The sequence below is a fragment of the Alnus glutinosa genome, chromosome 4, assembly GCF_958979055.1.
Source record: "Alnus glutinosa chromosome 4, dhAlnGlut1.1, whole genome shotgun sequence".
Taxonomy (NCBI): Eukaryota; Viridiplantae; Streptophyta; class Magnoliopsida; order Fagales; family Betulaceae; genus Alnus; species Alnus glutinosa.
In genome coordinates, this window is record NC_084889.1 from 25,106,625 (window position 1) to 25,134,582 (window position 27,958).

Sequence of the window (27,958 nt, forward strand, 5' to 3'; positions counted from 1 at the left end):
AAAAAAATAAAAATAAAAAACAAAAACAAAAATAAAACCGTTAGAACTTGAAACCAGACTACTTTAAATACTCGGCAATTAACTCACGAAAACGTAAAATAAAATACAAAGAGAAAAAATCGATAAATTATTAAAAAAATGAAAACGAACAGACAAAGAGGAACTAGCCGTTGGGGGGCCCCAAATTCAAAACTCATACTCAGAGAGAGAGAAGAGAAGCCCCAATAGCTTTTGATTTCGTTTCATAAAGAGTAAGACAAAGAGCACTCAAACCCTAGAAGAATCGTCATTCTCTCTCTCTCTCTCTCTCTAACGCTCCCCTCTCTTCCTCTCTCTAGAATTCTCTCACTCTCTCTCTTATATCTCTAAGAAACTCTAATTTTGTTCTTCGTGTTCCTTAGCTTGTTGATCGATTCGTCTGGTATCGTCCACTCGGATCTGAGTGTTCCTCGAAAAATTCTCGAGTTTCGAGGGTTTCCGTGAGTACTTTCATTTTTGCGATTTTTATTTTGTCTGGTTTTTCTATATTTGGTTAGATCTCAGAATTCGCTGTTGAAAACTCAGTGGCGAGTCGAAGGAATGTTAAATTTTTGTTTTAAGTTTCCTTATTTGCTACTGTGTGTTTAATGTTCGTTTTTTGTGTTAGTTTTCAGGTTGAATTTGATGCAATTGAAAATAAAGTCAGTGAAATGGTTTTTAATTAACTTTCCTTTTATGATTCGACGCGGTTGCTGTGATCTCTGTTTAAAAATGGAAGCTTTTTGAACTATTTTGTTTGTGTTAGGGCCATCAACTTCGAGTTCTTAACAGTATAAAAGTTTAAGTTTGAGATTATGAGGAATAATCTTCAAAACAGCGAAAAATGTGGTGATTTAACCTCATCTGAAATCGAAAGTGAGTAGGAAATTGGAGAAAAGGATTTTATTAATTTTTTTTAATTATTCATGTAGTGGTCTTCAAAATGAGGAAATGAACGAGATAATTTCGATTTTGTAAGCCGTTAAGCTTATCTGGATTTGTTTTGACCGTTTGATCCAGAAAATCTGAAACTGTGGAAGCTTTTATTTTTCGATTTCTTTTTTTATTCACATTTCTGCATCTCTTTCAAGTTGAAACATACACAAATTTATCGATGTTCTCCCTTCAAAATAACATGAAAGAAAAAGAATTCGATTCTATTTTCTGATTGGTTGGCATTTTGAGGGCAATATGTGGTAAGTGAATTCGATTCTATTTTCTGATTAATTTTCTGAATGATTTTCACAGATACATCTTGGATCTGGCAGCTGCTGATATTCTATTTATTGTTGCATCAAGAGAGAGTTCGATTCTATAGCCTCTTGTGGGGGGAGGCATAGTTCCCATTTCTGCTTTGTGTTCTTGCTAGTTCAACCTTTGAGGAGCAGAGCAACAGATTTTAAGCATAAAAAAATGACCGTTAGAACTCCGGGAACACCAGTTTCAAAGATAGAGAGGACACCAGTATCAACCCCAGGGGGGCCAAGAGTCAAGGAAGAGAAGATTGTAGTTACAGTGCGGTTAAGGCCTTTAAGCAAAAGGGAGCAGCTAGCAAAAGATCAAGTAGCGTGGGAGTGCATTGATGATCATACAATTGTTCATAAACCACTACCTCAGGAGCGTTCAGCTCAACCAGCCTCATTCACATTTGGTACCTAATAACATGCATCCCCTCTCCATGATTTCTTATCTATAAAAGCTCATTTTCTTTCGGTTTATGATTTCAAAAATTATCAGTTAACTAGGTTCTTCTTATTGCAGATAAAGTTTTTGGTCCTGCTAGTCTAACTGAGACAGTATATGAGGAAGGAGTAAAGAATGTTGCTCTCTCCGCTTTGATGGGGATCAATGGTAGCACATATCCGTTAATTCATTTGTCTTGATTAACTCTTAGCTTTGTTTCTGAATTGAATATTCATTTTTATCATATCTTACATTTCAGCAACCATATTCGCATATGGACAAACTAGCAGTGGTAAGACATACACGATGCGGGGAATAACAGAGAAAGCCGTTAATGATATCTATAGGCATATCATGAATGTAAGCTTTATCAGAACCTAATATTATTGTTTCCTTGAATTTGGACTCTTGCTGAGCTTGGGTGGGGTTGGGGAAGACCCAAACAAGATAATTGCTTAATTTGACATGAGGCCAAGAAAAACTCATAAAGTTGCGCTGATATATGATATTTAAACCTAATTCATGATATAGAAAGAAAAAAAATTTATTTATTAGTTGTTTATGAATGGAGTACTTAATTCTTGAGACACATATTTGCAGAAATGGACAAAACATTGGGTAACTACAAAATATTTCTTGTCAAGCCTAGTATTGGCTGGTGAAAAAGAAAAGAAAATAAAATTGTCTTATTAAAAAGTTGAGCTTGATTAGTTGATTTGCATAACTTACTTCCAACTTGGACTTTCTGGTCTATGAAATTTTCTATTTTTATGACTACCTTCATTTTCGCTTTCAAAAATTGAGTGGGGTGCCATATATATGTAAATTAGGCAAAGATATGAAGAAATTTAAGCAGCTCCAGCAGGTTTTTAAAACCTTTGGGGTGGCCATAGTACCCCCTGCCCTAATTGTACTCTGCCACCGATTCTCTGGTTGATGAAGTTACAGCAGTAATTATAAGAATTAAGAAGATTGTGCCTTTCAAACTAATTTTGTGCTCATTTTTCATGATTGCAGACCCCAGAAAGAGATTTTGCAATAAAAATTTCTGGACTTGAAATATATAATGAGAATGTAAAAGACCTGTTAAATGCAGAATCTGGTCGCAATCTGAAGCTGTTGGATGATCCAGAGGTATTGTCTCTTCAAAATTTTTTCTGTACTTAGAATCAAGTCGTGAGTTTTTTGAGAGAGCTTCTCCCCCCGTCAACTCGAATTTTTGTCATTCTTTGTTTGCAGAAAGGTACTGTGGTTGAGAAGTTGGTAGAGGAAACAGCAAATGATGATCAACATTTGAGACAATTGATCAATATTTGTGAAGGTAAATAATTGTATCCTTGAGCTTGAGTTAACTAAGCTTCCATATTATTTGCTTTCTTTGTTGGAATTAATTGTTTTTCTTCGGTTTTGTAGCTCAAAGGCAAGTTGGTGAAACTGCCCTTAATGATAACAGCTCACGATCACACCAGATAATAAGGCTGGTAACTTTCGTGAATCATAATTTCTTTTGATGCTCTTAACATAAAAACTTTCTTCTAACAAGTAACTCATTTACTGTCTGCACAGACAATTCAAAGTACTCTCCGTGAAAATTCTGATTGCGTGAGGTCCTTTGTTGCAAGCTTGGTAAATATAAAACATTCTTACCTTTATCTGATCATTTAGATTGCATTGGTGATTACTTCCATTATAAGTTATTGATATTGTCAATCTGCAGAATTTTGTTGATCTAGCTGGAAGCGAAAGAGCTTCACAGACACATGCAGATGGTGCTAGGCTTAGGGAAGGATGCCATATTAACCTCAGCTTGATGACACTCACAACAGTAATCAGAAAGCTCAGGTCAGAATCTACTATAGCATACTTGATATGGAGAGACAGTTTACACATTTTAAAGCCTGCTTTCATCTTAAATGTTTGCTTATCTGTATTGATATGTGCCTTTTCCTTGGGCAGTTTTACATGTTACAAAGGGCTCTAGAAAAGAAACACACACCTTCCTACCATATAATTAGTCAAAACTTATATATGAATATTTCAAATATAGTTTCATCTGCTTCAAGTTAGGTGAATTTATGTAAAATTCGTACATTGTGATAAATTCATGTCTTCATGAAAGCCTCAGAATCTCATATCAGCAACTTGTATAAGAGCAGAGTAGCACAAGCCTTTTTTACCCCTTTCTAGCAGCACGTCTCACTATTACAATCGGAAAGTGGCCTCACTTGATTTTTAACAATATACGCGAAACTCTTTATCATAAACCTGATAAGGTTGAAACCTCCAATTGGTGTCTCAACTACATGCTTTCATACTAAATGTAACATGAGCAATAGCCAGAACAATGAAAGCCCCAAATTATACTTAAACTTCTCAACGTAATGTTTGGGACATGATCTTCATACCCTTCTTGACAGCTTATTAGTTTTAATTATATTGATTGTCTGATATTTTAATAATCTTTTGGTTGCTTCTTGAATAATTTACATGCAGTGTTGGCAAAAGAAGTGGCCATATACCCTACAGAGACTCAAAGCTTACTCGCATATTGCAGCACTCACTTGGGGGGAATGCACGCACGGCCATCATATGTACTCTGAGTCCAGCCCTGAGCCATGTTGAACAATCGCGAAACACTCTCTACTTTGCCACCCGCGCAAAGGAAGTAACAAATAATGCCCATGTGAACATGGTACTGTTGCTTTCTTCTCACTGTGTTCATTTGCATTTTCCATCAATTTTAAATAAAGATCAATAATGATTTCTTTCTTCTTTAAACAAATTATCAGGTTGTTTCAGACAAGCAGCTAGTAAGACATTTGCAGAAGGAAGTAGCCAGGCTGGAAGCAGAACTGCGCACTCCTGATCCATCAAAGGAAAAGGATTGGAAAATTCAGCAGGTAAATTGTGATACATATCTGGCCTGATTTTGAGTTAATGGAGTGCAATTGAATCCATGATAGTTATGTCACGTTATTGATCATGTCTAGATGGAGATGGAAATTGAGGAATTGAGACGGCAAAGAGATGTTGCACAATCTCAGGTGGATGAACTACGGAAAAAACTTCAGGAGGACCAGCAGGTCTGTCTTTGTCGCTGTCTCTGTCTCTTTCTGACTCTCTCTGCCTGACACACACTTACAGATGAAATAATACATGAGCAGTTTCAACTTTCTCACAGAAAGAGAAAAAAGAAGATTATTTCATTTCAACTTACCCTTCCATTTCTGTCGTTCAGAGTTCAAATCCATTTGAATCACCCCATCCAGTGAAGAAGTGTCTCTCCTATACTGGTGAAGCCAAGGAGCTAGGCCGTGTTGACAAAGTAAGAAGTACAATGTTGAGGCAGTCTATGAGGCAATCATCAACTGCTCCATTCACGCTTATGCATGAGATTCGTAAACTAGAACATCTCCAGGAGCAGCTTGGAGAAGAAGCAAATAGAGCGCTGGAAGTACTACAAAAGGAAGTGGATTGTCATAGACTGGGTAATCAGGATGCAGCTGAAACAATTGCTAAGCTGCAATCAGAAATAAGGGACATGCGTTCCATGCATTCAGTACCAAAAGAAGTTGGAAACACAGTTGCTCCTAACAAGAGTGTCAGTACCAACCTGAAGGAAGAGATTACAAGACTTCATTCACAAGGCAGCACCATCGCCAACCTTGAGGAGCAGCTTGAAAATGTTCAGAAGTCCATAGACAAATTGGTAATGTCTCTTCCAAGTAATTATCACCAGTTTAACAGTGAATCATCGCCCAAGGCTAAGAAGGAACATAAAAAGAAGAAGTTACTGCCTTTGGCTTCGAGTAATGTTGCCAACGTCCAAAATTTTATAAGATCTCCTTGCTCCCCTCTATCAGCTTCTCGGCAAGTTTTGGATTCTGATATTGAAAATAGAGCTCCTGAGCCTGAGCATGATGATACTGTGTCCATTGACACTCTGCCAGAGTCTGAAAAGGAGACACCGACCAAGAGTGAAGATGGTGGAGATGTCTCATCTAAGGAAAACACTCCCGGTTATCGACGTTGTAGCTCGGTTAACATGAAGAAAATGCAAAAGATGTTCCAAAATGCTGCAGAAGAGAATGTAAGAAGCATAAGAGCATATGTAACAGAACTGAAAGAACGTGTGGCCAAACTTCAATACCAAAAACAATTACTTGTTTGCCAGGTACAATATCTACTTGTCTTTCTATTATTAATTTCTTCCTATTTTGTCCACTAGATTCAGAAGTTCAAGTAATTTCATATGCATTTATTATATGTCTATAGGTGGTGGAGCTGGAAGCAAATGAAGCAGCTGGGTACAATCTAGAGGATGAAGAAAACATTGAGCCAGAGTTGCCGCAGGTTTCATGGCAAGTGACTTTTAGGGAGCAAAGGCAGCAGATCATCGAGTTATGGGATTTGTGTTACGTCTCCATCATTCACAGGACCCAGTTTTATTTGTTATTCAAGGGCGACCCGGCTGATCAAATTTACATGGAAGTGGAGCTCAGACGCCTGACTTGGTTGCAGCAGCACCTAGCAGAACTCGGGAATGCAAGCCCAGCTCCCATGGGAGACGAGCCCACAATCTCTTTGTCATCAAGGTAGGTGTTTTTCCTCTCTCTCCCTTCTCCTTCGAGGCAGCTTGTCTAAATTGGGAGTGAATTGTGGAGTCTGATAAGAATTTAATAATTTAATTTATATTTTAACACTCCCTTTTGCGTGTGCACTCAAACTCCGGTTTAATAAGTGAGATTCAAACGCGTGATGAATTGTAGAATCAGGGTTCGAAATTGTGACCCACCATAGCTTAAGTTGATAGGAAGGGATCAAATTCAACTGCAAAAGTGGATTTTTCATATCTTCTTTCTGATGTTCAGTGTCACCTTTTTAGTCGTTCAAGTTGACTGAAAATATAATTTGATTGAAATCTGGTTGTGAAATGCGCAGTTTCAGAGCACTTAAGCGTGAAAGAGAGTTCCTGGCGAAGAGGTTGACATCGCGTTTGACAGTGGAGGAGAGAGATGCGTTGTACATTAAATGGGATATCCCACTTGAGGGGAAGCATAGGAAGATGCAATTTGTAAACAAGCTTTGGACAGATCCCCATGATGCTAAGCATGTACAGGAGAGTGCTGAAATAGTGGCAAAGCTTGTAGGGTTCTGTGAAAGTGGCAACTTGTCCAAGGAGATGTTCGAGCTTAATTTTGTGCTTCCATCTGATAAGAGGACATGGCTTGTGGGCTGGAATCAAATCTCAAACCTTCTTCATTTGTGATCAAATTACATTTTGTTGACATTCTTATTATCTCTTGTACATGAATATGAATTTTGGAGCTTTCCTCCAAAACGTCCAAGCTGTTATTTTTGTGACTCGTGGAGCGCCCTATATATGTATGATCATGGCTCCGGATATTAATTTTTGTAATTTTCGTATTTGAATAAAAGAATCGATTCTTTTCGCTTCCGTCTTATTCGGACTATCAAAATATTGATTAAATGATTAAATTTTCTCTTTCCTTTCAACTTAACCTTTAGAGATAAGTGATAATTTAACACAGACTTTAAATATTTGAGAGAACGTGTCCCATTAACTTAAAGCTTTTGAGATAAATAGTTGAAATAAATAATGATTTAAAACGGAATTTTGAATATTGAGAGCGCCACGGTCTTGGGAATGCCATTAACAATGTTTCTATAGAATATAGTAGCTCCTAACCTGTCCCATATAATCGTCATATTTTCATAGAATTTGTCACCACATTACCTGTGTTTTCATCCAATATCGAATAGCTATCTAGTTTATAATTTTTTCAATTGGCTATGTGTTTTGCTGGCATTCCAATTACATCATTTCCTACATTTTCTCAGTCGATTTTTTTAACAGAAGTTGTGTGAAATTCCAATGATACCCTTAAAAAGAATTAATTATAATTTTTTATTTTTTATTTTTTATTTTTTTTTTAAAAAAAAAGAGGGTGGGGGGGGGGGGGGGGGGGGGAATTACAAGATGCCTCAAACAGAATCAGCAGGTAGTGAGAGGAAAAGGCCAAAAGGGGATCAAAATGTCTCATATCAATAAAGGGAGGGATTTCTTTAGGCAATGGAAGAAAAAAAAAAATGATATATGCTTAATTGTTAATTTGTATTGTTTTTCTTTTCTTTTTTGTTTGAGAGGCCACAATAACTAACGTCTAGATCTACTACACTTTAGGACACATTTCATCAGTGGCGCCTCAAGAACAGAGGAGGGTATCAGTGCGTCCAGATTTGTTGTAGTGAACAAGTTCATCTTAGTCTTCAGCAGTTGAACCATAAAATGACCCATCTTAATTTTAAATGAAATGCGGAAGAGGATCTTGTGAAGACCCACGACTGTGGATCTTGTGACCCTTTTTTTTTTTTCAAAAATTAAAAATATCAAAGGTATTTGTCATTGGGGGGAGGGGACATTGACAATTTTTGGTAGTTTTGGGAGACATTGACTCAATCTTTGGTTTCGAGGACATTGACAATCAGGTGGTAGTTTGAAGGGAATATGTATATTTTTTTCCAAAGAATTTCCTCAAACCTCCAACGAGCAATGCTATACATCACACCCTCATTCCCTCCTATGGTCCCGAAGCCAATGTAGCGTGATTCCCCATAACATTTGGTGTTTGGAGATTGATTTTTTGGTCGAGGGAATAAAGCCACATAGGCTTTGGGGGGATGAGAGGAGGATGTGGATTGATTTATACCATCACTCACCTCTAACCCAGTTTATTAAAAAATTAAGTTGTTCTCACATGCAAAGGAAAACATGACAAATTTATAGATTCGATCAGAGTAAATCCCTTGATGAAATTCAGTTTGGAGAAAATTTATGTCCTTTCATTTGTATTATGCAGTCATTTTGAAGCTTATTTGCCATCTATATATTCTTTAGTTGTTTTGCTACTTATGCGACCCATTTTCAATTGGGAGCCAAGAAGTCCTTTGGTTCCATGAGTTCTGAATTTTAGAGTAGAAGTGAATGACTGGTTATCTTTGATATGTTACCTTTTGTTTCAAATAATTTTAAAATAAGATTTTACTGCAAGATTCATATTATATCTCTTTATCTCTAGATGTCTTTTGGATACGTGTCAATCACCAGTGGTTAAATAATATATAGATATTGTTTCCAATCATTATGTGCTATCATTAAAAAGATGTCATTTAATTGTGTAGAGAACTTACCTTCTGCAAAAAATTTATTTCACTGTGTAATGCTGATTTATTGACATCTCTGGTTATATTGGCCAGTGTTTGGTGTCTGAATTTCGGAGTTCAAAAACTATTACTTTATTTATTTATTTATTTGGCACCAAAGAAAGATATACTTTTAAGAATAACATGAAAACTCCTGGTCACAAATATGTTCAAGGTAAACTAACCACTACTACTAGAGATGCCCTTATGGCAACTATTCAAATTCCACGAAAGCTGGTCTAATACTTGTCATTATTATGAAACAAATTGATCCATAGTCGCTGATAAGAAACAGCAACAGAGCCGTGACAATCAAGAGAGAAGAGGAACAGATTAGTCATGATTTATATCTTGTGTTTCTTTAGTCATTTTAGACACGTTAATCTGTATATATATATATATATATATATGATATATCAATGGTGATTTTCATGTCACATCAGGAAATAAGTATTTGGGAGAAAGTACTTGAAAGTACATGTAGCATTTCTCTGTTCTAATTATAATCGGAAATTTCTAGTAGATTCTCCATAAACTTTGATGGGAAGAAGATATGCATGTGAATGAGAGAGAGAGAGAGAGAGAGAGAGAGAGAAGCTTCAGGACATGGTAGTAATGATTCAACATTGATTTTGATAGTACATTAGTAGCCTTGCAACAACTAGAAAATATGATAATTAAACCACGCCAACAGACTCAATGTGGGAACATGTGCGCATGCATGACCCCCAATATTATTTCCAGCACAAACACTGCTACTACTAGCTAGCACAAGATATATATATGACAGACCACACCAACTTTAACATAAAATTAATTAACCTTCTAATTAATCTCCACCCTTGACACAATGCACCAAAGAAGCTTGGCGCATATAGGATGGAGAAGCATTCCCTTCACTGTTTCAGCCATCTAGCACTTGGGGAAGGGAGTTCCACAAGTGTTTGCAACTTTCCTGGCATTGGGGGAGTTCACAAACTTTTTGAGGTTGGGATTCTTGAGGTATTGGCAGAGGCAGGGCTTCTGTTCTTTGATCTTACCGCAGCAAACTGTAGATGGTGCGCTTGAAGATGTGATTGCACTCACACAAGGGCTCAGCTGCGTGGGGTTGCATGTTACTGCCACTGTTATCTGTGCTCTGGCTAGGAGCAGCAGCAGCAGAGCACACACTGCAATGTATGATGCCTTCATTTTTCACTCACTTGAGGGTGGCTAAAGATGTGTGTGTGTGTTTGTGTACGTGCGTGAGAGAGAGAGAGAGAGAGAGAGAGAGAGAGGGAGAGATGTAGAGAAAGATTGTAGGGTGTGTTGTGGATTTGGCTGTGGTTCCCTCTCAATTTATAGGGGAGAGATCAGTAAAAAGAAACCAGAAAAGGAATAGCAGGAGTGAAGGGAATTTCATGCCATTAAAAAAACCTCTGATTTGGATTAGCTACCAAAGAAAATTTTGGTATTAAAAAAAGAAAAAGAAAAAAGGAGCCTCTTGTTGGGGCCTATTACTTTAAAGTTGGTCCATTGCTAAAAGGAGGGAATTAATTCACTTCGAAGATCTAAATCCAAAGATTTCAGTCCATTTAATTTTTTTTTAAAGGGTGGCTCATGAATGGGCGAGAATGATGCATTACATGTTAGGGCTTAACATGATATCTGAGCAAAGGTTTTGAGTATGTTAAGGCTTACTTATTAACAAGAAGTTTAAACACACCCATGAAAGAAAATGTTAAATTATAAATTAAGTTATTAAACGCATTGCTTCGTATCAGATTACACAGATAGCATACAACAATGTTTTTTAAAGCAGTTATCAAAATGAATATGAATGTATACCTCCATTTCTTTAGTACAGTAGATCTCAGAGTGAGGTAATGAACTCAAAAAATTAACTATTCCTGTTTAGTTTTAATTTCCTTCCTTTAATGACAAACTGAACTGCATATAAACACCTAATATAAGAGAGAGAGAGAGAGAGAGAGAGAGAGAGAGAGAGAGAGAGAGAGAAATAGTTCAAAAGAAGCATAATACTAAAATTTGGACGAGCAGAAGAACAGATTAAGTCAAGTTAGAGCATTTCTTTTGTCAAAGACTTATAGAAATAATTGAAGGCCCCAAAGTCAGCTTTATCAATCATCTTTCGGCGGAGCTCAAAGTACAAAATGCCATATGATCAGATTGATAGTTCATATGGCACTGTTCAAGAAGATCTGTTTCCTTGCCAAATTCATTCATATCAGCTTATAGTTAGCTGAAGTTTAATTTAAACGTTTGCTTGGCAACTTTATTAGCATAGCAAATGATAGACCTAGTATAAGAAAGGCAAACTAGCATTGTAAGAAAAATACGTACATCTCATATTTGGACCGTTGAAAAAACTACAGCATGTGTGCCATGGTAGCAAACTAGCATCGTAAGAAAAATACGTACATCTCATATTTGGACCGTTGAAAAAACTACATCACATGTACCATAGTTTTTTCAAGCCGTACGGGTGGTGTAATGATAAAATTAAGAAATCCTTTGTGAAGAAGAATAACCTTTTCTTTAAAGGCAGCAGGCCTGAGTCCACAATGATTTGCATGGCATTGGAGCATCCATCCAACTTCGTACTTCAAATGTTTTTGGTAAATCCAGCCAATTCAGGTGGGAAAAAGCAATGTCCTTTCATCATGATAACGTTTTAAGCATGGAGAAAGAACTGCTCCTCACCATATCTATCATAAGTATAAGAGGACTCAACAATTTTATGCATATTTTAATTAAATGCTATATATATATATATATAAATTGTTAAAGTATTGATTAAATGATTAAATTTACCTATTCCTATCAGCTTAAGTTTAACATGGTATATACAGGTCCTAAATTCTAATTGTCTCCTTTATTTACCTTCAATTTCAATTAAATATTCAATGTGTCTGGCATCACCTATTAAAAGAGATTTTGAGCTTACAGTCTGGCATCACCTATTAAAAGAGATTTTGAGCTTACACTTGACTTCAGCTTTTGAGATAGATGGTAATTTAACACGTATATATATATATATATAGAAGCACGAATGTATGAGACCACTGTGGTTGTGGTGCCTTTCGGTGATGCTGATGCGAGCAATTGCTGCAAGTTTGATTACAGCTTCTTAGTGTGGAGCCACATGCTCTTATCATTAGTTTGACCTGCTCTCTCTCTCTCTCTCTCTCTCTCTCTCTCTCTATATATATATATATATATATGAGTTTTGTGTAATCATCAATGATTATAATCACTCATCATGAACCTTGTTGTCGGTACACTGCCACCACAATTGTCTGGCCTTAAGCTTTTGCACTGGTGAGAAAATTTAAAAGCAGGAGGCTTACTGGAGGAATAATAAGAGGATAAGGAGAGAAGACTTGTGCCGCATATGCATGTTCTACTGTACATGATGTACCCTGTTTTTGCCTTCTCAATAAAACTTCTTTTGTTGTCAACTATAAAACAAATTTATGTACCCAAAAGTTCTATTCTTTTTCTGCTAAGCAAAACGGATCAGAGACGTCGCCGGAGGTCGACACGGATTTGGCGTTGGTGACCTAAACGGTCCAAATTTAATTTTACTCTTTCTCTCTCTCTCTCTCTCTCTTTCTTATGAAAAACTTGCCTAACTGTTAGGATACCAAACAAAAAGGGCCTAAAGAGTCGCTCATGGCTCGACCTAGTCGGCATAGTGATAAGAACCCGGGCAAGTATGAATAATGCACATGAGGCTCGAGCCCCTAGCTACCCCAAAACCTATGATCTCAAATCGAGTAAACTACATGAAAGCAAGATTTACCACTAGACCAACACCCTTTGGTGGTGCTTTATAGAAAACATTTCTAGGTTACAATTTTTCCTCCCACTCATAAACCCGTCAAGCTAAAATTTATGCATGAAGGATAGGAATATGTGTTAAAATATTAATTAAATGACTAATTTTACTATTTCTTATCAACTTAAACTTTTGAAATAAGTGATTTTAATATGATATCAGAGCAGAGGTTTGAGTTCGAATCTTGACTCCACATTTTACCTCCCATTTCAATTAAATATTTCATGTGTTAGGCTTCACTTATTAACAAAAAGTTGAAGCCCACAATTAAAGGAAGAATTAAAGCATTAATTAAATGATTAAATTTACAATCTTATCAGTTTAAACTTTTAAGATAAGTGGTTATTTAACAATATACACTTCAAACTAAATACTAGGTTCGAATTCTAAAAATCTATCGGCCGCGTGCTAATGCTTTCTCAATTTACTAATATGTAAGAAAGTATACAAGATGCCAAATTAGTGGATTTAGGTGATCAATTCAAATATAAGTTGTGCATGCCTGACAAAAGGGGTAATCAATTAGACCCACAGCACTTCAAATTTCATTCAATTCTTAGGCGAAATGTAAGAAAGTGGTAGATGAGTTGGCGAGTTTAGAGGTAAAGTTTAGGAGGGCCATGTAGAAAAAAGAGTTCTACTTTTCTAAGCATTTGCTCTTCTGCCTTTGTAGGCGCCCGCCACTTGAGCTTTCATTGTAGTTGAGATTTGTCTCCTTTATTGTGATGCATCAAGGATTTTACATGTTTGGTTAGAATACAAAGCAAATCTCGAAAAATCTTATTTTCCACACAAAATGCACTCTAAAGGGCCAGAAGAGTAATGTTATTTAGTAGATTGCTATATGACAGCTATACAACTAGGATGACGTAGCAGTAAAAATAAGTACTTATCAAATGAAAGATTTTTACTGTCGCATCATCAAGTTGTTTGACAGTAATATTACAATCTTCTAAATAGTATTATTCATGGTTGGATTCATCCGATGTTCGGATGTGTAGGTCATATGTAATAATGAAGCAAATCTAGCTAGCTAGTGTAGATTTAGTATCCACCTGGTAAGAGAAAAGAAAGAAAGAGGGGGAGGGTGAGTGTTTTTCACCTGGTCCACAAAAAATTACCTCCTAAATGTTGAACAGAAAACAGGGAGAGATGTTGAATAATAATAAAAGAAAAAGAGAGAGAGAGAGAGAGAGAGAGAGAGAGAGAGAGAGAGAGAGAGAGAGAGAGAGAGAGAGAGAGAGAGAGAGAGAGAGAGAGAGAGAGAGAGAGAGAGAGAGAGAAAGTTATATGACAAATTTACTCCTAATTAATGAATTTTAAATAAATATATATAGATATAATGATAATGAAACATAGAAGGGAAGAAAAGACATTTTTCATCCTTTTAATTTTTTTTTTTTTTTTTTATCATCCCTTCTACCAGACAGTCAAATAAAATATCATCTAACAGTTGGATCAGCTGAGATCTTGAGATCTTGAAAAATAGGGTTGAGTCAGCTGAGATATTGAAAATCGAACATGTCAAGCGAGAAGCGAATAAGGCCGCTCATACCATAGCTGAAGAAGCTATTTTGTGTTTCATAGATAGAGTTTGGGTTGAAAAAATTCTAAATTGTCTATGAAAAATGCTATTTTTACGTCTGTTACATTTTCGTACATTTGTAAGAAATGCTATTTTTATATCTCGTGTACATTTCGGATACATTTATGTACATCTTCTTTTCAAATTAATCATTATATTTGAAAAAAAGATGTAAAAGAAAAATATATATAACCGATCTCTTTATTCATTAAATAAGAAATGCTAAAAACCACATGATTGAGGCCTTAAATATTCTTTATGGAAGGAATCTTAATTATACTAATGATTTTTGAGAGCCTTATTTTATTCCTTAGGCGACCGCCTAGTCAATGTAAGCACTGTAAGCCGTCTCTACGGCTACGTCGGGTAAATTATGCAGTTAAGATTTGACTTAGGTGCTGTAATTATTTTTTTTTTAACTTTTACGTGGGTGTTTGGTACTAATTATCCATGTCCGAAAGACTAATCAAAAGAAGGTGAATTAACATGATTAGAGCGTGAAAATGGATCATTATTGGTCTTACTGGGTGTGGGTGGTCCACTGGGTCAAAATTAGAGTGCTTGATATGATTATGCGGGCCCTTAAAATCATGGTACTTCCACCTCTTTAATCTTTTAATCTTCATGCTTGCATGATCACTACTGCTTCTATTAATATTATTAATAACTCGAGCCAAATGTTGTCCTTGGTAGTTGGTAGTGGTGAGTGGTGTTACAAAGGATACGGGTGTTTCATTAATCAAAAGTTACGAGCATTAAGCTCTTACATCACAAAGTATAAAGTTTTGTAAAATCATAGTCATATGCTATGAAGTTACATAGTCGTAGATACAAATAAAATTTTTACAATAAAGTGATATCTATAACTTTCATCTTCCGCTAACTCATGTACAAAAATAGTTAATGAGTAGATCTGCTCTGAGCAGACTAGATCTAAAACAAAAATAACCAAATATCCTAGAAAAATTTATTTAAATCGGCTGTGAGAGATAACTTCTCACACCTGACTAACCTTCATCCTATAAATCGCCCATGAGAACAGATCTAAAGAGAAGAAACGTAATTAGTGGTCAGTTAAGGCTAAAGAGTATAACCCGTTTAATTAAATGAATCGAGTGAAGATTGACTTAAATTGTCTTATACCCATACTTCGACACGACCTAAACCCGACACAAATCTAACACGAAATTAGCAGATTATAATTTAAGGATTTGACCCATTTAAGTAAATGTGTCAGATTAAAGTTGACATTTATAATAATCTTATTTTCATGTCTTGACATGATTAAAACCCTGCATACCTACACTAATTGTCACTCATCACTAGCTTCTGTTGTTGCTTGGGCCATCGAACCCCCTTCCTAGTTCAGCAAAAACAACAAATCTATAGTAGCAGTAACGTGAACCTTGCATGCTAATGTCCAATCTCTGACAAATTTAATTAGAGGATTTACTGTGATTAGATTTTGAAGTCACATCTACTACACTACAACGGTTACAGTGTAGGCTCCATCTGCTTGGTCTATCAAAATTGAATCCATTAAAGTGTAGCAATCCTGATGGACGAAGCGATTGTTGGAAGAGAGATGTTACATATGTATCTCTTGTTGATCTTTTACCCATCTTTTTTATAAATTTACAATTGAATTTGAGAGACCACATGTCCAATGGTGGATTTGCACATTTGTTGTATGAAGATCGACAAGAGATTGGCAAAATATAAAAACCAATCATTTCTTTTGTTGGAATAGAACCAAGCATATTGTACTTCATGATTTCAGGCTTTGGAGTTATTCATTAGGCATGCCTATGTATCAACTTTTTGCAGAAAAATGGTGTCCAAGAGAGTAAAGTAAAGTCGATTTCATATATTTCAAAGATCCTAATCTCACCTGTATAGCAATATGACGAAAGACAAAACAAAAAACACTAATTGGAGGTATACAGGTGATGGCCACTGTTGCTTTTGCATAAGTTCAATGGAAAGTTGAAATGATCATCATTTTTATGGGCGTTGTTTTTATGAAGGATTTGGGGAAATCGTTTCAAAAACAAGCATTTGAATGACTGGGATACGGTATAGACTTGGATTCTAAACAATAGGAAGGATAATCAATCCTTCGTAGAAATTGACTTGGGTGGCCTACATTTAGCATATATGGATTGAAAGGAACAATACTTTGCGTATGGAAAAGTACAAGGATGAAGAAACTGGTCTCAAGAACATTGTTGCAGATGTAAGGCTTAGAGTAACTACAGGCAGGAAGATAAAAGATACAGAGATCAATCAAAGGCTTTGACAAACCAGGGGAATGTGGTCTGCTAAGCTCCAACCTAGTTAAGTTCTTAGAAGAAAGTAAATTTCAATTTCATACTCCCAGTTAAATGACCATTTGCCTAATTCTCCTTTTATATTTGTGCCCACAAGAATATAAACGGTTATCAAGAGGCACTGCCAAAACTCCTCTGTTTGAGATGTCTTTCCTCCACATCGGAGGAGAACAGGTGAGCTGTGGTGTGCTCTATTAATGGTGCTTTAATTGTATGGATAGAGAAGTGGTAGAACTTTCAAGGAAAAGTTTAGTGAACTAGTCAGCTAAAAATAAAACCCTAATCCCAGCTGACAGCCGGCAGTTACATGGACTCTTTCCCACACAATTGATCTTTTATCCTTTTCTTTCAAACTTTTCAACCAACTTACATGAACTCTCTTGGTGAGTTACACATGCATTCAGTTTAGTCTTGGGGCCCATAACCTCACCTTCTGTCCCATAGATACGATGAAGTTGATCATTTGAGCTAGAGTCCTTCCAAATTCACTTTACACACTTTTATTAGCATATGATTACAAGATTCACTATTCTTTGAGAGACTAATTCAACAGAGTTACTTGTCCTTCTCAAACCAGAAGGCTGGATAAATGTACTCAAGGCAAATGTGTAACTATTCAGGGAAAGCAATAGCAGTCCAAAATGATTAATCAATTTGGAGTTTCTTAGAATCACTTATAAAGCTAGTTTCACTCAATAAGGAACTAATGTAGGACATACCACCTATGAATGCCTTTATAATCTACCCACTCTATATAGGTGAAAACGCTAGCCACATATGCACTATTAATCCAAAAGTACTAGTCAATTTAGATCTTCTTATAATCTACCCACTCTATATGGGTGAAAACGCTAGCTACATATGTACTATTAATCCAAAAGTACTAGTCAATTTAGATCTTCTTATAATCACTTATAAAGTCCAGTCTCACCTAGTAAAAAACCAATGATGCCCTATTACCTGCAGCCCAAAGAAGCCCAGAAAATTACCTAAAAAGGGGGTAAAACATAGTGCAAAGCCGAAAAGAAGGTTTGAAAAAGAGGGCAAAACCTAAAAAATATGTTCTGAAAAACACCAGAAAGCCCAAACACAATAAAGCCCAAAAAAGGTTATGAATAACACGCAGTAAAGAACTAAGGCCCAAAATAATAAAGCCTGAAAAAATACTGGTTGGCAAGGCCCAAAAAATTCCAGAAAAAGCCCAAGTTCACTTTTGACACTTTTGCCCAACTCCACCTCCAACATTTTGGAGGCTCAGGCAGGGTGGAAATTCCCTCCTCAAGAGGAAAAGTTGGAGGTTTTCTGACTCCTCCGACTCCAGTAGAGGCGGAATGTGGAAAGGGGGTTTCCGACTCCAACAGAGTCAGTGCACACCCCTATACAGGACCTGTCTAATGAGAAATGTCTTAAACAATTTATCTTCAAATAGCAATGATGATAACAAAGTCGACCATTCCCACAAGAGGAAGGAATTCGCTAAAATGAATATTATTAGAATCATTGATCCAGATGTCTCACCTGGAGACACATCAATACAAGCACAGATCAGTTCAGCCCCTCATAAAATGGGGGCCTGCCAGGCTAAGCATAGTTCAAGCAAGAGAATCATATAAACTCTGCTCACAGTCCAGAAGTAAGGAAGCAACCAAAAAGTTCCAGGTCTGCAGATGATTTGGTATAGTTAGCATAGAAAAGTGAAAATAATACCATGCAGTTAGCATAGAGAAATTGAAGATAATGCTACAGTTTTATTATAATTTCTCAGTTGAATACACTACAGCATCAAAATCAATGGTAATATACTTTCAGCCAATGTTTTTTCTCATATAAATGGGAGAAAAAGTAAGTGACTCTTTTTTACCCCCAAATGTTTTGGGCTGAGACATAGAGATGAACTTATACTGGCTGAACAGAGAGCTGAGATTATGGAGAAGAAAAAGGTGTGTTCAAAAGTAGCTTCTCTTATGTACAATGACCTAAAGTGACCTATATGAGAAGTTTTGTAATCAATGCTTTTATCATCATTGTTCCTCTCTTTTCTTTTTCCACCTACTAGTTTACTTTCAAATAGATTTTCTTTTCCACCTAATATAAGGAAAATTCCATCCACAGTGCAGTTTTTTTATGTGAACTTTAAAAAGTTATTAAGAAGTACTAATACTGCCATAGCATTGTTGCCCTACTGTTTGTGATCTTTACGTGATAAAAAAGAATCAAGGCTTGATTGATTGGTGGCATCCGAAAGGAGTCCTGCATGAAAAATTCGGCCATAGAATTGTATATGATGCCAGTAGTAAGGTTGATGCTAACTTGTCAAGCGTCTTAAGAGATAAAACCAGGTGTTGGTTGCCGGCAAGGTCAGATGATCTTGTGACAATTCAAAGCAAGTTTCCTATAGCGAGAATTGGCGAGATTGATCAACCTGTTTGGAGTATCTCTAAAAGGGGCTTGTATACTTGTGCAGAAACTTGGGAGTCGATTAGATACAAGTTGATTGGCGGAATATAATATTGTTTTCAATGGCCATTCCAAGACAAGCTCTTTTCTGTGCGGGATAGTCCGTCAATAGGGCAAAAGTTGCTGAATTGGGGTTATAGAGGGGATGTCTTAAGTGTCTTCGCCAGAAGTATTTAGGGGAGACGACATATATTTTTCCAATGTGGGTTTAGTAAAATGATTTGGAAGGTGATTCTAAGTAAATCTTTAATTAAAGATCCTTTTACTGATTGTGAGGAGGTTATAATTGTAGAATCTTATATCTTCTTGATGTTGTTACCTTACCATAATGTGGTATAGGCTGATGTATAAATAGAATATTCAGTTATACAAGAGTTTTGAGATAACTATACAATCAAACTATATATTTGAATTTACATGATAATAGGTCATTCAGTTTCATTTGAATCTCTATCTTGATCTTGAGTGTGATTTGAATTCTTGGTTGTTGAGGGAGAGATAATACTGCTGATAATAATGTGGGCTGTGAGAGATTTGAAAGGTAGAGGATTAAACGCAACTTTATGCAGGGTATGCTTGAGTACAGCTGTGTATAATATCTGGAAGCAAAGGAATGGCATTAAACATGCGAATCAGTTAAAAACAGAAGAGAAAATTGTCCAGAGAATTAGTTGGGAGATCAGAACGAGAATTGTTATGAAAAATTCCAGTTGACTGGTGAAAATGCGGAGCATATGGGGGTTACCAGAAAAGAGGCTGAATTTTATAGTAGTCTTAAATGCTGAAATTTAGTAGAAAAAAGAGGCTGCGCTAGAGTTTTGTTAATTTTTCTGCAGAATGTTTGTATTCTAGTTTGCTAGTTGTTGATCCAGTTTTTAATGCTGGGGTGTTTGTAAAAAATCGAGTTTTCTTCAATATAATCTCATTCATCTTAAAAAATAATAAAATAAAATAAAATCAATACTTGCCTTTTAGGCAAATTCTATAATTCAATACAAAATTCAACCAAGGTTTAATAACACCTTGAGTATTAAATATGGTATCATTCTGGCTAGGTAGCAGAAAATTCTAGAAAGTCAGAACATTTATAAGCTTTGTTTCTTCATCACAATTAAATTGAAAAGAAAAAACACACTTAGATGGTTTAATAATGGCATACCAAGCAATATTGTCCCAATGAAGGAAACCACCATGGCCTCTAGAATTTCTGAACTTGTAGACCGCACCAGAGACTAGCCAAAGAAATGATTTGAGGGTGTCAAAAAAATTGCCAAATTTATATTCACAAAAGGTTGAGATATAAAATTTGGCTTTATATATATATATAATCAAGAAACAAATTAAAAAAGAAACAGACAGGAACTATAGAGCTTTAGTCAAGCTCAGGAATACCTTCATAACCCCCAAGAACTGGATCTTCAGATAGCAAAAGGGGTGTATCTAGGTCAATGAACCTGTTGAAGCAAATTACTACTTAGATCTCAAAACACCAGTATAGATGGAAATTAAAATACATGTAAAAAACACACATATATAGGTATGTTTATTTTTAAAGGAGGATTACGATATTTACTTGAAACACCCAAGGCCAGCAGCAAGGTGACCAGCAAAGCCCATGGCCAATCTAGTCTCAACCATACCACCAATCATCAGATGTAACCCTGACGCCCTTGCCAACTCAATAATCTCAAGGGCTCCCACAACCCCAACTTTGGCAAGCTTAATGTTAATGACATCCGCAAGTTTTTCTTGGACTATTTTCTTAACGTCAACTAAGCTTCGACAACTTTCATCAGCTGCAACAGATACCCCATATTTGTCTTTTGCAATGCCGGTAACATGACCAAGACCTTCCCAATCATCTCTATGAACAGGCTGTTCAAAAAGAACAGGAGTGACCCCCATTTCTGCAAGAAAAGTAAGAGTTTGAATTAGTTCATTGTCTAAAGGAGCACAAATTTTGGGGTAGGAGGAATGTAGAACATGCACATGCTATTATACAGAATAATAACTGTCTTTTGCAACTTATATGCACCATATACCATGTAATTTTTCAAGAACTTCAATTGCTTCCCTCGGTTTGTAGCCCTCATTGGCATCCAAGATAAACAAGCACTCAGGATGTGCCACACGTATGGCCTGAAGAACTTCTATATCTGCTTTCAGATTCTTTCCTACCTTAAGCTTCAAAGTCTTGAATCCTTGACTGTGATACTTGGAAGCCAATTCAGCAGCTTCAGCTGGGGAAACAATTGGAATCTGCATGCCAGCAAAAATGGCTTAAACTTAATTCATGAGAAAAGTTTTACCGTGTCCTTTCCTCCAGTACTAGTTAAAAATTACTTAAATTTATTAATTACACCAGCAGAAATGAACACCAAAAGTCCACCAGCCCCACTGGGTGCCTTCTACCAGAAAAGGAAATATGACAATGAAAGAGAGGAGGAACATATCCATTACAGTGATTAATATCCAAAAAGAGTTGACAATCTTATACTGCCCGAATCACTAAGATAGGAACGTTACTGTTATATCAGTTGTTATGGTATTTGAAACTCCACCAAACAGTCTCCACAAGGGTACACCAATGCTAGTAGCAACGGCATCTATCACAGCCATTTCGACTCCTGCCCTAACCTTCAATTGCAAAAAGAGTTGAATGAGAAATTAAAATACTTCATATATTATAATATGGGGCCACAAAAGATCTTGGTAAGACCACAAATGTATAAGAATCATTACAAGATATAAATATTCATCAGTGCAGGTATAACATAACCAACCTATTTCACTTCAACCGATGTAGTAGAGAAGGCATGCATAACGGATTCAATAACCCTCCATTTGATTTACTAAGAAGAGATTAAAAGGAATGAAATCTAGATTTCAAATTTCTTGTTTTCTTTTCATTTGGATACCTAAAAACGAAAAAGTCAACGATCAAGCAAGTTCTTGTAAAAGACCCAATTGAAGGTTTGAAGTTTTCTCAAATTATATTTTCTCAGCAGTCAAACACAGCACAAAAGATTATCATTCAAATCCAAACAACGAAACAATCACAAATCACCAAAATCATCAAAATATGAACTGTAACTGACATATACAAAGCTTCAACACCAAGAAAATCAAAGAGTCCAGAAAGAGCTAAAATCTCAATGTTACTCACAGAAGCAAACTCATGTCCAGGAAGAACCCCACCAATCTCCGCCAGCAACGACCCCAACGTCATAGCCGGACTCCGCCTTAGCAATTCACAAGCCTCGGCCGCCTTCGCCATCGCTGTGCTCTGGTCCTCCGCAGTCACAAAAGGCAAAATTGGAGCCTCACCCCATCCCGCACACCCATTTCTCAGCTCGATCCTGATTGCTACATTCTCCACCCTCTCCAGCCTCGACGACGCAATCGTAAACGGCGCAATCAAAGGAACATTCAGTGGCCTATTCTCCGCTCTCTGCACATCAACTTCGAACGTCTCCATCAAATTCTTGAACCTGAAGCTCGTCTTCGTCGCAGCAGGCGCCGTCGCCGACATCTTTGTTGTAGAACTGCTTGAAACCACGAAAAAGAAGTGGGATTTTCGTGGGTTTCGGGTGGGATGCAGGGGAGAACAGTGGATAATATTTTGGGGTGATGAAAACAGAGAGAGCCCTGTTGAGAGCATTTTTGTTTGTGGGTTTTACGTGGTGAATCGACTGATGGATTTGGATGGTTTCTTGGGTTTGGGTCGTTTTGATTGACACAGAGAGAGAGAGAAAGAGACTTGGAGAGCAGCCATTGTACTGGGATTCGTAGTTAACTAATGGTGGAACAGAGTGGGAAGAAGCATTCTACCATTTTTTAATTCAGATATCAATAATTTAAGACAGACTATTTTCATGTGTTTTCTTGTCTTCATCGTTTATTTTGGAAGCACATGTTTGTCGTACGTTGCTTTTTGTCGAATGATGACGACCTCGGAAGCCATGTCCACGAATCACAATCACTGGTGGGAGCCTATCAACTCTCTGTCATGTTCGCCATGGATCTCCCTGCTGTTACGAATTTTGCTGCATCTATAGACTTTATACGAATCATCTCACTCCCTCTTCTTTCTTCTTCTTCTTTTTTTAAAGAAACGTAAATGCAGCAACGATCACGCTCGCCATTTAATAATATTTTTATAATTATTTAATGTATGGTGGGATATGATGTAATTAAGAGATTAGTTATTTCTTTTTTTTTATCTTCTTAAAGTTGATATGGTTTATCTTTTATTCATAGCATTACTAAGTATTTTCACATCTTTCATTATCAGTTAGATGTATACAATAAAATCTTATTCATAAAATAATTCATCAATATTTCACTTAAAATCGAGATGATTGGTTTTAATAACATTTTTATTACATAAACTTCTTGGAAGAACCTTATTCTTTAATTTACTCTTTCAGTAAAATCTAAGGTTATAGTAAAAATTTGAAAATTTAGAAACTAAAATTTTTTTAAGAGTTTTATAATCACCTCTTCCATTTTCTTCTTTCATTTCTCCCATCACTTTCGGTGCCATTCTCTACCCATTAGCTATTTGTTTTTATTCTTGCAAAAAAAAAAAAAAAAAATACTAAATTTTCTTAGTTCATAACTAAAAGGTAATTGCACTTCTGTTTTTAATGAATAACCTTTTATGATTAATTTTGGTAAAATTCAAAATTACTCCATGTCATCACCTAAGTTTTCAAGGATCTGCATTTCATCCAATTTCTAAAATAATTGGACATATAGTGGACGAAACTAGAAATGTGCTTAGAATGGTGTCGGTTTGGCAAATAGTTCATGTCAAAATAGCGGAAAATTTTGCTGCTCATGGTTTAGGTAAAGAGGCGGTTAAACATATTAAAGATCAAGTTTTGAAGGAAAATTTTCTTTCTTGTATTTCTGATATTGTTTTATTAGAACAAATTGTTTTATTTCTATTAAATGAATAATATACGTATTTTCCTAAATAAAAAAAAATTAAAATAATTGGACAGCTCCAGTACGAAAGTGGACGGCCAAGATGCATTTATACAGAAACAACAAAACTATCCCCTGAATCTTCTTCTTTTGTTTCTCTTTCTCATACCTCATTGACAACATCTTTCCCCGCTACTATTTCAAACAACCTAAGAGCCAAATCCAAACTCCCACACTTTGAATGTGAGTTTTTTTTACATCACATTGGTGTACATTAACTCTACACCAAGACACATAGATTATGAGACTCATGCATGTGGATCACATATATGTGGATTCTACATGCATGGTGCCTTGATATACTTCACGTACATCAAAGTGACGCAGAAATAACACATCTCATAGACTTTATACACATCATCTCACTCACTGCTCTTTCTTCTTCTTTTTAAAAAGAATGGCAAATGCAACAATCACGCTTGACATTTAATAATATTTTTACAATTATTTAATGCATGGTGAGATGTAATTAAGAGATTATTTATTCACTTTGTTTCTATAGTCTACATAGAGACCATTTTTTTTTTTAATCCTTTTAAAATTACCGTTTGATCAAAATTCAATAATAATCCATTACAAGTCCAATGATAATTTTGAAAGCCACATCAACTTTGGGAGTATAAAAATATGATAAAAAAAAAAGTATTCATAGCATTACTCAGTATTTTTCACATCTTCCATTTCCAGTATCTGTTAAATGTATACAATAAAATTTTATTCATAAAATAATTCATCAATATTTCACTTAAAATTTAGAGGATTGATTTTTATAACATTTTTATTATATAAACTTCTTGAAAGAACCTTATCCATAAATTTACTCTTTTAATAAAGTCTAAGGTTATAGTAAAAATTTGAGAATTTAAAAACTAATAAAATTTTAAGAGTTTTATAATCACCTCTTCCATTTTCTTCTTTCATTTCTCCCATTACTTTCAGTGCCATTCTCTACGCATTAGCTATTTGTTCTTATTATTGCAAAAAAAAAAAAATAAAATAAAAAATAAAAACTACTAATTTTCTTAGTTCATAGCTAAAAGGTAATTACACTTTTGTTTTTAATGAATAACCTTTATCATTAATTTTGGTGAAATTCAAAATTACTCCACGTCATCACCTAAGTTTTCAAGGCTGGATCCAAATTTCATCCAATTTCTAAAATAATTAGACGTCTAGTGGACGATGATGAGTGCCAAATATTATATATTTGGACTCCTTAATTTGCATAAGTTAGGCCTCTAGCTTTGTTATTTTCTAATGTATTTTATTAGTTTCGGTGTTTTAGCACTTTGCAGGCTATGAAGTGAAAAATGGAGGTTTTGAGGCAAAAAGGCTGAAAATTCAAATTTTAAGGCAATGGGCTTGAGCGCACGTGCCCACAACAGCCCTCGGCCCACTACAATGTGCCGCAAAGGAGCCTTCAAGCTGAGTGAGGTCGAGCGTACGCGCCCTCAACAGCCATCAGCGCACCGCGATGCACCGCAAAACAGACTTTCGGCCTGAGTGAGCTTGAGAGCACCCTGTAGAACTAGCAAAAACACATAATCGCACCAGAACTCCAATCAGCGATTTCCTTATGACAAAAGCATTTTTTTCCTTTGATTTTGCAGAAGGTCACGCTGCTCTTGTGCTCAGGATTGTCTCTTGCAAGAGTGGGAACCCTAGAGAGGGGTAGATGAGTCTTTTTGCTTGGCCCTCAAACCCTAATGCTCCTCTACAAAGCCATAGCTATCCCTCCATTGTAAACCAATGAATTAGTGCAGTAGCATTCCTCTTATGTTATAACTTAGTTTTAGAAACTATTTTCATTTTGTAACTCTTTTCTTTTAAATTTCCTTTAATTTCATGTTATTTCTTCAAGCTTTTCATGTTATTTGTTAGAGCACACCCTGCAGAACTGGCAAAAACGCAGAATTGTACCAGAACTCCAATCAGCGATTTCCTTATGACAAAAGCACTTCTTCCTCTGGTTTTGCAGAAGGTCATGCTGCTCTTGTGCTCAAGCTTGTTTCTTGCAAGAGTAGGAACCCTAGAGACGGGTAAATGAGTCTTTTTGCTTTGCCTTCAAATCCTAATGCTCCTTTATAAAGCCATAGCTATCCCCTCCTTGTAAACCAATGAATTAAGGCAGTAACTAGGCCATTTTCTCTTCTGTTATAGCTTGGTGGATTCTTAAACCTTAGTTCTTTTTCTATTTTATTTTTCATCATCTTTAACTTGTTATTTTGCATCTTAGAACTTCAACATTTGGCTCTAGGTTAAAATAAGATTAGTTAAACAAGAAACTGATTTTTTACCATTTCTCTGTGGGATCGACCTTACACTTTCAAAACCATTTATTACAAACGATTCGTGCACTTGCGAGTACTTTAAAACTCACAACAAGTTTTTGGTGCCGTTGCCGGGGAGATCGGTTCAAAAATGGATTTTTGTTTGATTGATTTTGTTTTTTCTACTAGTTAGGTAGATTTTTGTTTTCTATAAGTATTGTTTTGTTTCTATAAACTATCAAAAAAAAAAATATTGTTTCTGCATTTTCTACAGAATCTGGAGTTCCTGTAACTCGACTTGAGCGCATCGTGCCACAGCCAGCACGCTCGAGCAGACGTGAGCAGTGAGTCACCTGGGCAAAAGCGCTCGAGCATGGGCGAAGTTAAGCTCGAGCACACATCTGCACCAGACCAGAAGCAAATAAGAAAAAAAAAAAAACTTTCTGTTCAGTTTGTTTTTTATTTATTTTGTTAATATTTTGTTTCTATTTTTTTTTTTTTTAAAAAAAAAGGAAAAGAAAAAGATAAAATATAAAATAATATCATCAATTTGAGCTCTCATTGAGTAACCGAGCCTCTTGCCTTACCAAGCATTGAGCATTCGTGTAAAAAGATGAGAAATTCAATTTTGTTGATTGTATGACTAGTTTGACTTCGTAGCCTTCTTGACTTGAGTAATTAAGCCTTTAGGGATATTTCTACATCTAGTGTCCTAAAACCATCTGGTTTGAGAGTTATTGGCCCAACACTCGCAACATAGGTCAATTAGAAAGTTTAAGGGAGTCAAGCATTGCACAGCCTACACACACACAAACACAAACACACACACACACACACACAAACACAAACACACACACACACACACACAAAAATTTGGCCGCTAAAGAGTGGCCGCTAATAGTCCGACGCCCTTGGGTACCACTACAAAAAAAATTGCTCATTAGTGGCCAGCAAATTTGACCGCTAATGATGTTATTTTGGCTGCTATTGATAAATAGCGGCCAAATTTGGCCGCTAAAGAGTGGCCGCTAATAGTCCGACGCTAAAGACTATTAGCGGCCACTTTTTTTGCTCGCCGCTAATAATTGTTTTATAGCGGTGAACTTGGTGCCGCTAAAACTAATTTTATCCACCGCTAATAATTGTTAATTGAGTCTAAAGTCGCCGCTAATAATACCTGAGTATTTTAACTATTAGCGGCCACATTTGTGGCCGCTAATACTAGACTATTAGCGGCGACACGTATGTGGCCGCTAATAGTTAAAATACTCTAGTATTATTAGCGGCCACATGTGTGGCTGCTAATAGTCTAGTATTAGCGGCCACATGTGTGGCCGCTAATAATACTCGAGTATTTAATTATTAGCGGCAACATTTTGTGGCTGCTATTACTATAAAAAATAAATAAAAAAATAAAAAAATAAAAAATAATCAAATCAGATTCACCCATCCTCACTTATGAATTAAATCTTTACATGCATATTGTAATGTAGAAATTCTAAATGAGAGCAAATATTCTAAAAGAAATACATCATATGCATAAGCAAAATTGTATTGC

General features: G+C 36.0%; 3 protein-coding genes across 4 annotated transcripts; 1 reads left to right on the forward strand and 2 right to left on the reverse strand.

Moving 5' to 3' along the window:
* Nucleotides 1-239: 239 nt before the first annotated feature.
* On the forward strand, nucleotides 240-7,164 carry LOC133866985 (kinesin-like protein NACK1). Its single transcript, XM_062303655.1, has 15 exons — nucleotides 240-479; nucleotides 1,267-1,669; nucleotides 1,780-1,869; nucleotides 1,961-2,061; nucleotides 2,719-2,835; nucleotides 2,941-3,022; nucleotides 3,115-3,182; nucleotides 3,268-3,327; nucleotides 3,419-3,543; nucleotides 4,195-4,393; nucleotides 4,491-4,601; nucleotides 4,692-4,784; nucleotides 4,940-5,875; nucleotides 5,977-6,296; nucleotides 6,643-7,164. Exons 2-15 carry the CDS (start codon nucleotides 1,432-1,434, stop codon nucleotides 6,968-6,970), a joined length of 2,868 nt encoding a protein of 955 aa, XP_062159639.1. The 5' UTR covers nucleotides 240-479; nucleotides 1,267-1,431; the 3' UTR covers nucleotides 6,971-7,164.
* A 2,454-nt stretch (nucleotides 7,165-9,618) lies between these two features.
* On the reverse strand, nucleotides 9,619-10,249 carry LOC133866027 (non-specific lipid-transfer protein 2-like). The gene has a single exon (XM_062302591.1). The coding sequence runs from the start codon at nucleotides 10,114-10,116 to the stop codon at nucleotides 9,838-9,840; it is 279 nt and encodes a 92-aa protein (XP_062158575.1). The 5' UTR covers nucleotides 10,117-10,249; the 3' UTR covers nucleotides 9,619-9,837.
* A 7,579-nt stretch (nucleotides 10,250-17,828) lies between these two features.
* LOC133867066 (L-Ala-D/L-amino acid epimerase) lies at nucleotides 17,829-23,070 on the reverse strand. 2 transcript variants are annotated; one of them, XR_009899985.1, is made up of 8 exons: nucleotides 22,305-23,070; nucleotides 21,665-21,775; nucleotides 21,181-21,397; nucleotides 20,712-21,045; nucleotides 20,531-20,592; nucleotides 20,298-20,370; nucleotides 18,200-18,342; nucleotides 17,829-18,068 (listed from the first exon to the last, which is right to left on the reverse strand). XR_009899985.1 is itself a non-coding variant. In XM_062303743.1 (7 exons), coding segments are annotated over exons 1-7 (1,293 nt in total). In that variant the 5' UTR covers nucleotides 22,800-23,070; the 3' UTR covers nucleotides 18,154-18,341. The 2 variants fall into 2 exon arrangements, 1 of the variants encoding a protein (XP_062159727.1); XM_062303743.1 differs by lacking the exon at nucleotides 17,829-18,068 and having other exon boundaries at nucleotides 18,154-18,342.
* Nucleotides 23,071-27,958: the final 4,888 nt, after the last annotated feature.